This window comes from Eubalaena glacialis, chromosome 12 (assembly GCF_028564815.1).
Source record: "Eubalaena glacialis isolate mEubGla1 chromosome 12, mEubGla1.1.hap2.+ XY, whole genome shotgun sequence".
In the NCBI taxonomy this organism is placed as follows: Eukaryota; Metazoa; Chordata; class Mammalia; order Artiodactyla; family Balaenidae; genus Eubalaena; species Eubalaena glacialis.
The window spans coordinates 8,070,874-8,083,215 of NC_083727.1; the positions used below are offsets into that span (position 1 = coordinate 8,070,874).

General features: G+C 40.8%; 1 protein-coding gene and 1 long non-coding RNA gene across 4 annotated transcripts in view; one reads left to right on the top strand and one right to left on the bottom strand.

The window, feature by feature from the left end:
* The window catches only part of WTAP (WT1 associated protein), a 25,707-nt gene extending 15,953 nt beyond the window's left edge, over window positions 1–9,754 (bottom strand). For 2 of the 3 annotated variants that reach the window (XM_061207445.1, XM_061207447.1), the window contains exons 1-3: window positions 9,248–9,414; window positions 2,911–2,948; window positions 22–77 (exon numbers count right to left, since the gene is read on the bottom strand). In XM_061207445.1, the coding sequence (XP_061063428.1) occupies window positions 22–77; window positions 2,911–2,940 (86 nt within the window). In that variant the 5' untranslated portion in view covers window positions 2,941–2,948; window positions 9,248–9,414. Of the gene's footprint in view, window positions 1–21; window positions 78–2,910; window positions 2,949–9,247; window positions 9,415–9,541 lie in introns of those variants that run through there. The other variant, XM_061207446.1, reaches the window with a different exon arrangement.
* Window positions 9,520–12,342, top strand: part of LOC133102458 (uncharacterized) — a 19,131-nt gene continuing 16,308 nt past the window's right edge. The window contains exon 1 of the long non-coding RNA XR_009702954.1: window positions 9,520–9,755. This is a non-coding gene — a long non-coding RNA (uncharacterized LOC133102458). The remainder of the gene's footprint in view (window positions 9,756–12,342) is intronic.

Below are 12,342 nucleotides of genomic sequence, written 5' to 3' on the forward strand. Positions count from 1 at the left end.
TTTGGTAAAAGAACATTTTACCTGAGAATTAATTCATCTCGTGCCATAACTTTGAAGTCTGTTTCACTCAGTCGAACCTATAAAGAGAATTATGATACAAACTAAGTGCTCTTTCTAGAAGTTTTAAATATTAAACACCACTGGCACTTACATTCTTATTTTTATGAAGATAGGATCAAACTTTTAATCCCTCAACTGCTGGTTTATTAGGAATCCCCTTTTTACCAAAGACACACAAAGCTCCTCCCAAAAGGAAGCCTGTACTGAAATGTCTGAAACTTAAATGGCTCAATACATACTAAGACGTTTTTTAAAAAAAAATCTTATTTTTTGGAACGAAGTTTTTAAAAGGTGGACTATTTGTTATCTTTAAAACAGGTATCATTATTAGGAAAATGCAAATTAAAACCCAATGAGCTATCATTACACCCTATTAGAATGGCTAAATAAAAAAATAGTGGTAACACCAAATACTGAGTGAAGATGCAGAAAAACTGAGCCTTCATACATTGCTGGTGAGAAAGTAAAATGGTACAGCTGCTCTGGAAAATAGTTTGGCAAATCCTTTTAAAACTAAAAATGGATGTTCCATACAACTCAACAGTTGCACTCTTAAGCACATATTCCAAAGAAATGAAAATTTATTTTCACACAGAAACTTGTACACAAATGCTCACAGCAGCTTTGTCAATAGCCCAAAACTGGAAACTACCCAGATGTCTTTCAACAGGTGAATAGTAAACTATGATACTATGAAATACAGCAATACAAGAAACAGACAACTGACATATGCAACAACTTGGATAAAGCTGAAGGCAATTATGCTGTGTGAAAAAACTCAAAGGATACGTAATACAGCATAATTTCACATATACGACATTTGTGAAATAGCATAATTTTAGAAATGAAGAACTGATTAGTGGTTGCCAGGGGTTAAGAATGGAGTGGGAGACGATGGATGTGGCTATAAAAAATGGCATAAGAGAGACTTGTGGTAATGGTTCAGGTAACTATTTTGGTTGTGGTGCTGTTTACATTAAGTTACAAGTGATAACACTGCATAGAGCCACACACAGAGAATGCACACATAACCAGGGAAATCTGAATATGCTCTGTGGATTGTACCAATGTCAAGTTCCTGGTTTTGATATTCCTCTGCAAGATGTCTGACAGTTATGCAAGATGTTAACGCTGAAGGAGGCTGGGTGAAGAGTGCACAGAACCTCCCTATACATTTCTTTTTTTATAAAGTTTTTTTTTTTTTAATTTATTTATTTTATTTTTGGCCGCGTTGGGTCTTCGTTGCTGCGCGTGGGCTTTCTCTAGCTGCAGCGAGCGGGGGCTACTCTTCGTTTCGGTGTGCTGGCTTCTCATTGTGGTGGCTTCTCTTGTTGCAGAGCACAGGCTCTAGGCGTGCAGGCTTCAGTAGTGGCACGAGGGCTCAGTAGTTGTGGCTCGTGGGCCCTAGAGCGCAGGTTCAGTAGTTGTGGTGCACGGGCTTAGTTGCTCTGCAGCACGTGGGATCTTCCTGGACCAGGGCTTGAACCCATGTCCTCTGCATTGACAGACGGATTCTTAACCACTGCGCCACCAGGGAAGCCCTTTTTTTTTTGGCTGCATTGGGTTTTCGTTGCAGCGCGGGCTTTCTCTAGTTGCGGCGAGCGGGGGCTACTCTTCCTTGTGGTGCCCGGGCTTATTGCGGTGGCTCTCTTGTTGCAGAGCATGGGCTCTAGGTGCACAGGCTTCAGTAGTTGTGGCACACGGGCTCAGTAGTTGTGGCTCGCGAGCTCTAGAGCGCAGGCTCAGTAGATGTGGCGCATGGGCTTAGTTGCTCCGCGGCATGTGGGATCTTCCCGGACCAGGCCTCGAACCCGTGTCCCCTGCATTGGCAGGCAGATTCTTAACCACTGCACCACCAGGGAAGCCCCCTCCCTGTACATTTCTTTACAACTTCCTATGAATCAGTAATTATTTCAAAATAAAAAGTTCTTTAAAATGGGCATGATATTCTAAAGAGATGAAATTGCTTTGCAAATTGAGAAATATGAAATGTTTTCTCTATACCAAAAGAAGATTGTAAAGCTGAGGTACCTCTCCTACTTTAATATAAAATTAAGTCTTATTAATTTCCCTTATAAGATATTAAAACATTTTTCTTTATAAGAATGTTTCAAATTGTAGCATTTACCAGTAACGTTACTATCAGAAGCCAGAAAAGGGAAAATCATTACACCAGAATATATTGAAAGCCTAACAGAAAGCACCCAGTAATTCTCAAGATTGTTAAAGCACTTGACCCCAAAACTTAGAACAGAAATTTCTGTAACATTTACTATTTAAATTGTCCACTTAAATATTCACTGGTTAATAAGCACATAACCCTACTCTCCCAACTGGATTATAAATACCTCTTAGAAACTGTTATTCTTTTGTGTGTGTGTCATAGTGACTAAACTGAAGATAAAACGGGGAGAATGAGACTAGAAAATAAAACTTGAGAGGAAATGGTAGAATCTAAGAACCAACTAGCTGTAACCTTTTTTGAAAAATACGGAAGTGGTTCTGCATTACAACCAAATGGACTTAAGTTAGGGAAAAAAAGAAAATAAGTAACTTATAGGATCTTGTAAAATAATCTCTTATTTTGACATTATTTGTAGTTACATACCTGGGAATATTCATATGATAAAGGCTACAAGTTGACCATGGGGATGTCATTATTACAAAAGTTTTCCAAAAGCTGAAAATATTCTAAAAATATATTACGTATTAGATACAATTTCTCACACATTATACACCCATGATGCTATTATTAATATAAGACAAGGGAGTAAACAAGCAAACAATATGGATAGTCCCTTCAACTCTATTCGTCAAAAAAAGTGCTTAGAAACTGCTGAAAAAACAAACCTTTTTAGGAAGAGGTTCCTCGTTGGTCATCTTGAATCCTAGAAAAAGGAGTAAAGAGAGGAAAGTCAACTGATTTTCTTCCAGTTAAGGTAGGAAGAAAAAAATACTGGCTTTTTCAAACGAATTTATTACTGAACTCAGTTATAACCAAATCATTAGGTTATTCTTTTAAATTAAAATAAACCTTTTAGGAACGAAATTGAGTTATTTGCAGTGAAGTGGATGGACCTAGAATCTGTCATACAGAGTGAAGTAAGTCAGAAAGAAAAACAAATACCGTATGCTAACGCATATATATGGAATTTAAAAAAGCGGTACTGATGAACCCAGTGGCAGGGTAGGAATAAAGACGCAGACGTAGGGAACAGACTTGAGAGCACGGGGTGGGGTGGGGGGGAGCTGGGATGAAGTAAGAAAGTAGCACTGATATATATACACTACCAAATGTAAAATGGATGGCTAGCGGGAAGCTGCTGCATAGCACAGGGAGATCAGCTCGGTGCTTTGTGACCACCTAGAGGGATGCTCAAGAGGGAGGGTGGGAGGGAGGCTCAAGAGGGAGGGTGGGAGGGAGGCTCAAGAGTGAGGGTGGGAGGGAGGCTCAAGAGGGAGGGGATATGGGGATAAAATGTATACATATAGCTGATTCACTCTGTTGTACAGCAGAAACTAACAACATTGTAAAGCATTTATACTCCGATAAAGATGTGAAAAAAAATATATACCTCTTAAACTAGTTTTAGATTTACAGAAAGGCTGCAAAGATATTACAGGGTTCCAATACACTCTGCACCCAGTTTCTCCTTTGTTAACATCTTACATTACTATTGTTATTAGATTATTTTTTAAAACTCTCTTAAAAAAAAGTTGATCAGTCTTTGTAATGTTGCCACAAAGGATTGAAAGAAATATAATTAACCATTGGACCACCAGGGAAGTCCCGAAGAAATACAATTTTTCAATGCATTCTTACAACTGCCCTGTGAAAGACAAATCTGGCAGCAGAAGTAATAGGTTTGTGCTGAAGTCCGATACTGGCCTCAGGCAGTATCCCAGGCATCTTGTTGGAAGGATAGAGGAAGGGTAATACCTGTTGCTAAGCCTTTCCTTTTACAGAATTAACATTGTTATAGTAAGGTCAAATCTATCATCCTCACGATAATTCATCACTACACAATGCAGGTATGAAGGTATTTACACCTTAATAAAAATATCCCTACATTATTTAACTTCATGTCACGGAATAATTTGTATCTCAAAATTAGCTTCTTTTATAAATTTACATAAAATTCACTTAATCCTGTTGAAAAAGATTAATGACAGAAATACTCTCATTAACTTTATTATGCTTACTGAAAATACTTGTGCTATTTCCTAATATTCAAATTTAACAAAAAGAAGCTAATTTAAAGTTATTCCTAGGTATCCTTTCTAGCAGCAAAGTCATAAATGTTCCCTTACATCTTAAACTTTCTTTTTAGTTTATTTTACCTACCCATACTTACTACAAACTCCAAACAAATAAGCAGCCAGTAAATAAGTCACGGAGATATAATGTACAGCACAGTGACTATAGTTAATAATACCGTATTATGTAGATTTGAAAGCTGCTGAAAGAGTCAAAATCTTCACCACAAGAAAAAAAGTTTTGTAACTACGTATAGTGACAGATGGTAACTAGATTTATGTGGTGATCCTCTTGCAATGTATACAAACATCAAATCACTATGTTGTACACCTGAAAATAACATGTCAATTATACACAAAAATAACTTAATCAAAGAATTTACAGTGTAAAACTGAGTTTTAAAAGCTACTTGACTTCTTAGTGAATATCTGAGATTCCTCAAAAGGAGATGATTTTCAAGACCATTTTTTACATTAAATACAATCCCAATTCAAATATTCTAATCATACTGTCATTAAACCCTGATTTTCAGATTACGTACACTGAGTTGAAGAAATCAGTACATTTTAAGGAAAAAAATTATACATTGATCATATCATAAATTAACTGGCTTAATTCTTCCCTCTTTGATAATCTTATCATTGGATGTAAAACAAAAACCTGAGCATTTATCATTTGTTTCTGAGCTGATGGAGTTGATCAAGTCTCTATGCCCAACCAATACCTATGAAGACATGGCCATATTTCTACGATTTAAAAATCGGTATTCTTTTTCTCTGAATTGGCCCCTGCCTACTTTAGGCCCCTTATCACCCAGTTTATAATCTCCATTGCAAGTTATAGACAGCTGCTTAGTGACTAACTATCCTAACGTGACTCTAGAGTGAATCCAAGCATTTGGAAACAAACCCTCACCATGTTTATCTCCAGAGGCCTGACTACTTCTATTTTAAAATGGTTTTAATGTGTATTCACTCCACTAGACTGCAACCTCTTGGAATCCACAACTCAAGTTTAACATTTCCTTTCAACTTCCCATTTGTCCAATGCTAAATAGTAGGTAAATATCAATAACATACTAATAACGTATTAAAAAGGTACAAGAAAATTTGAGCCACTTGACCTTTTAACATACTTAAATAGTATATAAATGTGTACCTATATGTCAGTCTTCTGGTTAAATCCTTCTAAAGGCTTCCCATCTCAAAACTGTGCATGTTGTACATATACACAATGGAATATTACTCAGCCATAAAAAAGAATGAAATAATGCCACATGCAGCATGCGGGCTTCTTAGTTGTGGCATGTGGGATCTAGTTCCCCCGACCAGGGATCGAACCCTGGCCCCCTGCATAGGGAGCCCGGAGTCCTACCCACTGGACCATCAGGGGAGTCCCGCTCCTGTTTTTGTCTCTAAGCCCCACTGCAGAACTCTTGGTGACCCCCAATTTTCAGAATTCTAAACAGCAAGTTATTTACATTTTTAACACTGGCTTATGTTCTCTTTCCTTTTAAAAAGCTTGATGCTGGGTAGATTCTAATTACACATTGCTTAAAGAATATCTACATTTTCTTTATAAAAATAGATGTTTAAATTTGTAATGTAAGTCAGGGATAAATACAGGTTTTGTATATATGTTTGTGTTTCACATGTTGACTCTCAATCACAAGTCACTCCACATGTTATGGAATATGTGACTTGGGAAATCAAAGCATAAGCATTTAGTAAGAAATTCCTCCCTTATCTTTTGCTGGTGAAAAGTCAATCTTTGCTTGAGATTCCATGATATGCCACAACAGTTAAATGGACAGTGTGGCAAAAGGCAAATTAGAAACAAGCTTAAAATTTGAAAGCATCAACATTCAACTATTTAATCAAAATAGAACCTGGTTCTCGATTCTGACTCTCTCACTGCACATGTGCTGTGAAATTTATCCCCCCCCCCGGCAATTTTTTTTAGCACAACTGACAAGCACAATACCATCTAAAGTTAATTCTACATTCATAAAGACAATGGATATTCCAGGTTCTTAGAACAAGCTATTCACATATCAGAAAAATAGAACGACTGAAATATCATTTGGAGTTGAACCCTGAGTCTTGAAGGGAAAAAATGAATATATACCCAGTGCTACGAATCACTTATTTAATAACCACAACTTTTAAAGTTGAAGTTAGTTTCCATTTTCTAGATGATGAAAAGGGTTATGAATCATTAGGTGATTAACTCAGATTAAAACAGCTACTTACTAAAAAATGGGGGGGGGGGTTAGGACAAAAGTTGGTAACTGATGAAGATAGATAATTCTCCCACTCCTCCATCCTCAATAATGATCAAGCTTAGCTAGAGAATGCAGAAAAGCAAAATAGAAAAAAAGCAAAAATTGACCAATTTGGCTACATTTTAGCAAGTTTGAGAGGATTGGCTAGAACATGGTTTTATGTTTTATGTAAAGTTTTGTTATCCATGTGGATAATTCAGAGGTAATACAGCTCTTAAGTTTAGACTGTCAGAACCACCATCTACTCTTAATGCCTTTACACTGAGAAACAGCTTATGATGGAGAGTTCAGTTTTGGTTGGCTAGGTGCCTAGCATCCCAGATCCCAGTACTTCCCTGGCATTATGATCCCAAGTTATGCAACTCAGTTCTCCCTTAACAGAGAAGCAAGTACCAGCCAACACAACTTCAGTAAGAAATCATGTACCTTGCTGAAACTAATCACAACTAAACGTAAAAAACTAATAATCTGACACTGTATTAGTCTACGCACTGTAGTAGAAGTGTACTTCTTAGGAATTGGAAGACCAACCTTTCTTGACTATGTATCAGTCATGTGATCTTGAGCAAGTCACTTTCTCTAGATTGCAGTCTCCAAATCAGCAAAAAGAGGATACCAATTTTGCCTGCCCCACAAAGTGCTACGAATGTCAATGTTTTAAGTGCCATAAAGATACTATACAAACAAAAGATATTTCAAATAAAATACTAACATTAACATAAAAGAGAATTTTAATGTGTATTTCGGAAAGATTAAATTCCACCAACTACATTTTCAAGAGTTGAGAATGTTTATTTATAGCACTGAGTCTAGCCTGATGCACTGCCTTAACATCTAATGGATATACTGTTATAGGAATATTGAAAAGTTTTGCTCTAATAAGCTTAGTAATAGAAAATACTTGGATGCAGAAAAATGGGAGGTAATAAAAACAAGAATAAAACCAAATACTATCTACGTCTTGCTTTGCAAAAGGATCCAACAGAAAATTTTTAAGAGCAAGAAAAATATTTTTTTTCAAGAGCAAGATAATGTACAATTGAATGAAAATGATCAAGACCTCTAAACAAAAAATATTTTCAAGGGGATTCTATATTACACCTATACATACATACAAGAGTGTAACGGACTCTGAAAGCTGTAACGTACTGTACAAATATAATTATTGCAACTCTCATCTCCATGCCACAAGGCTGCTATGGATTTTCTGTATTATACCAACTCATTTCTGACAAATACTCAAAATTCAATCAGGAAAGCTATATATTATGAAGTTCTATAAATTACACGAGCTAAGTAAAAAATAGCAGTGCCTGGGATACACTTTTATCAGTACTTTTGTCCTTTGGGAGTTAGAAATTTAGGTAGTTTGCCTAAGTTCCGCCACTGAGAAGTGAAAATACTGATCTCTTAGCTATAGCTATCTGCTTAAGATAACGTAAAATCTGAACGCACTCTAGGAATACAGCCACCCAAACCCTTGAAATTTAACCTCATCTTTATGACAAGCCCCAATTTCTTTCCCAATTTCTAATGGACCGCGATTTCTTTCCCCAACTTGCCTAATCAGATGCTACTAAATGGCATGTGTACATATATAACATTTAGGCATCTTGAAAAGATTTTCACGGTAGCTTTTTATGGGGTTTTAAATGTCTACAACATGTTTATCTGTCATAGAAATCTTAATGGTCAAAGTTTTTAAATAAAAAACCCGGTAATCACTTTGTTGCACACCTGAAACTAACAACACTGTAAATCGACTATACTTCAATTAAAAAACAAACAAACAAACAAAACAACCCGGTAGAACTTGTAGTGACAGACGCGTGACTTCCACTTATCTTCCTCAGCAATGGAATTAACTAAATTCTGAGAAGGAAAACTAGATGGACAGCTCAGGACTGTAACATGATCATGAAAGTATTTTTCTATCTTTTTTAATCTCGGGCAAAAGAATCGTTTCTTGCTTTATAAACACGGTTATTAAGGATTTTAACACAGTCCTCTGGGATCAAATATCCAACTGACTCCATCAAAACAAACTTGGACTTTTCCACTATGTGCTCCCTACTGACTAGTAAAATATGTTTTAAAAAATTAGTAACAGCCTTACAGGGATCCGAGGTGAGACTCTAAAATTTCACGAAAACCTCTAATTCAATAAATAATTTTTCTCTTTTAATTCAGAACGCATGCCATCATTTAAAAATGGAAGTCTACAAGACAACGCAGCTGCAATATTAAGCTACTGCGCGACGTGAGATGTGGTCAACGAACGCTGCTTTCCTTCCCCTGCTGAACTCGTTCGTGCCGCCAGTCCTCGCGCTCCGGCCGAGGTGGGAGCCGGCGACACCGGGGCGGGGACAGGACGCGCACCGAGGGGGCGGCCTCCGGGTGTCGCCCGCCCCGCGGGAGCGCCCACCTCGCCCCCGGGACCCTGAGGACTGAGGTAAAATGGCCTCGGGGTGGCGGAAGTGTCCCTGCAGGCGGAAAGGCGGCGCGGATAACGGAAGGCCGGCGGGCCCGGGAACCGCGAGTCGCCCCCTGTGCTCCGTCCGCCCCTTCCCGGGCCGGGCGGCCGCGCCTCAGCCCTGGGGACCCCGAGGTCCTCGCCGCCGCTCCGGCGGGCGGCCCGCACCTACCTCTCCTGACGGAGGCCGCGCCGGCGCCGCCCAGTCACATAGGCTGACTCCGCGCTGCCCGCTCGCTGCCCTGGCCGCCCGACCCCACTGCCGCCGGCCCCCGCGCTCCTCCTACCGCCACAGCCCCGGCTCTCCCCTTTATTTGCAGGTCTCGCTGCCACAAAATGGCGCTGAGGGAGGAAGCGAGGTCCCGTCGCCCCACCCCCTTCCCGCTCCTCCCGCCGCCCCGCCCCGCGCCGCCGCCGGCGCCCGCCCGCTTCTCCGCCCCGCCATGTTAGCGCCCGGCCCACTCACCGACCAGTTGTGTCACGGACGCGGCCACAGCTTCCCGCCCGCCGGGCCCAGCCGCCGGGAGGAAAGGCGAAGGGAGGGCGCCCGCTGAGGGCCTCGAGTCGCTAAACGAGGAGCTGCGCCTGGTGGCACGCCCCGCGGCCGCCGGAGCGCTGCGAGCTCGGCGGGGGCGGGGAGAGAAGCGGGCCGCAGGGAGTGGTGAGCCGCGAGGTCGCAGGTCAGCCGCGGGGCATCACGGGAAGGGCGGCGGGGGTCGCGATTGGCGGCGCCGGGTGGACGCGCTCGCCGGGCCACCTGCGGCTGCGGCGCGGCCTCTGGCGGAGGAATCTGGGCGAAGGCGGCGCGTGATTGGCCACTCTTTGGTACAGCACCCATCTGTGATGCTTCCGCGCGCTGGCGGCAAGGTGCAACCTAAGGAGCGCCGCCGTGGGCGGGGAGTCCGGTCAATTGAGGCTTCGTGAGCCCTCGCTGTTTGAAGTTTTGAGAATTTGGAAACCGATGCTCTCTCTTCCGTCAGGAAGTGCTGCCTCTTGGACGCTTGGTTCGTCCCCGCCTTGAAATCTCGAGGCGAAACCGGGGAGCTATTGTCTAGTACGTGGAGGTTTTACCTATGTCAGCAGCTCTAGGGGCACCTTGCTAACGGAGAGGCGAGGGGAAGGCGAACCTTGTGAGGTTTTAATGGACCCGATAATATAAGTTTTTTAAGTCGAATATACGGCCTTACGCAAGGCTGTGTGTCATCAGGACCGTCGCATAAGACCGATGGTGTTACCTGGGAAACGTGAAACAAGTCTCATACTTCCTACAGGGGTCAGGTAATCTTTTGATTGGGCTTCCCTTATCCAGTTTTACCAAAACCGTTTATCCCCAAAGGAACGTGTTCTGGAATGAGGTGATTTATAGGGATGAGATTAAACCATACTCCAGATGGTCAAAGACCAAAATCCGAAGAGAAAAATGGGCAAGGACATGAACAGACATTTCACACAAAAGACCAGCAATGGTCCGAATCGTAAAAGTCTGTTCGTCCTCACTTATAATGGAAATGCACGTTGAAATTACACGGCTGTGGAGAAACAGTGCTCGTAAATTTTCTGGTGGGAATGGGAAAATGATTCAAGCCCTATGGAGTACCAAAATTATATATGCACTTATTCTTACGTCTTGCAATTCCACTTCAAACCCTAACCTTATTCTGAAAATACACCTTCACTTACAGAAGCAACATGTAGGCCAGGTTACTTGTTGCAGTGTCATAGCAAAAGTTATGAAATAAATGTCCATTAATAGGGAACTGGTTAGACACCATACATCCATAGCATGGAATACAATGCAACCAAAAAAAAAAAAAGAATGAGGATGCTATTTATGTGTTGCTTTGAAATGCGTCCCAGGCTATGTGGAAAATTGGAAGCATATCCTAGAAACAATAAAAATGGTTACCTGTAGAGGGTGGTGGGGAAAGGTGGAGGCGAAAGAAATAAAAGCAAGACTTCTTTGACTTTGAACTTTTGAAGTTTTACATAGCCAAAAAGTACATTGAAAAGGAAACAAAGTAAACCCAAAGTTGATAGCAAATTAAAATAAACTTAACTGTAAGTCACATTGGTAATGCAACTGTCTTGTTACACAGAGAAAGGAATTAATTCCCCAGGGCTTTTGGACATAGTACTCTAAGAGAATTATCTGTGGTGAGATATATTCTAAGGTTGAGAAAGAACTGCAAAGGCATCTTCAGCTTCACTCAATGGTTTATAATTAATGGTAATTTTGTTGCTGTGGTTTGAAAGTATGTATATTGTAGGATAATACAAATATTTTCATTTTTAATGTACAAGACTTTCAGTGTAAGAGAAAATGAGGTACAAATATCAGATCAAGGAAGTTCAGCAAAAACCTGTAATACATTTAAGTTGGATATATCAGTTTGAGCATATGATTTAAAAAGTAAATTTACTAGTTCTGTGCACCGAAAGGGCCTAGAAGCACTAGGGTGATGACCAATTGTCCCAGTTTCCCAGAGACTGAGGGGATTTCCCCAGATGCTGCACTTTGTGTTAAAACTGAAAGTGTCCCAGGCAAACAGGATGGTTGGTCGCCTTACAGTAACAATAAGCACGTTTGCCATACCATGGTTTCTAAATTCCATTTCCACTAAATAGAACCAGAGCTCCTTGGAGAATTGGCTGATTCCTGTTCTTGAGCAGGGAACGTGCAAGATGAGTCAGACATTTTGTTGTGCCTGAATGTAAAGGTAGTGCTGAGGTTAATAAAGATATGTCAACAGGACTTAGGAGAATAGGCAAAACTAATCTATAGGGGTAGAAGTCAAATCTAGGCTTGGCTAGGAGTGGAAAACAGCAGGAATCGGTTGGAAAGGAACATGGGGGAACTTTTTGGGGTGACGAAAATATTGTAAATCATGATTAGAATGGTGGTTACCCAGTATATACATTCGTCAGTATTCATCAAAGCGTACCACTAAAATGAGTGCATTTAATGTAAATTATACCTCATATAACTTTTACCCTCGTGTATGTAAATGAACCTCAGTGACGTGTGAAGACCAACCCAATGAGAAAAGCAAAGGCTATTTCTTCAGAGCTTGCTATAGCAAGAGAGTCAACCATCGTCACTTGCATTTTGGCAGAGACTCAAAGGCAAGCAGAGGAGAGGGAAGGCTTCACAGTGGAAAAAAGAAGGGCTTCAGGTGTGCCCTGTTGGAGGCTGTTGGCACAGAGGAGCTGGAGGTGGCTAGCAAGAAGCAAGGCGTTCTATGCGGTTGGATAGGGCTGCATATTCGG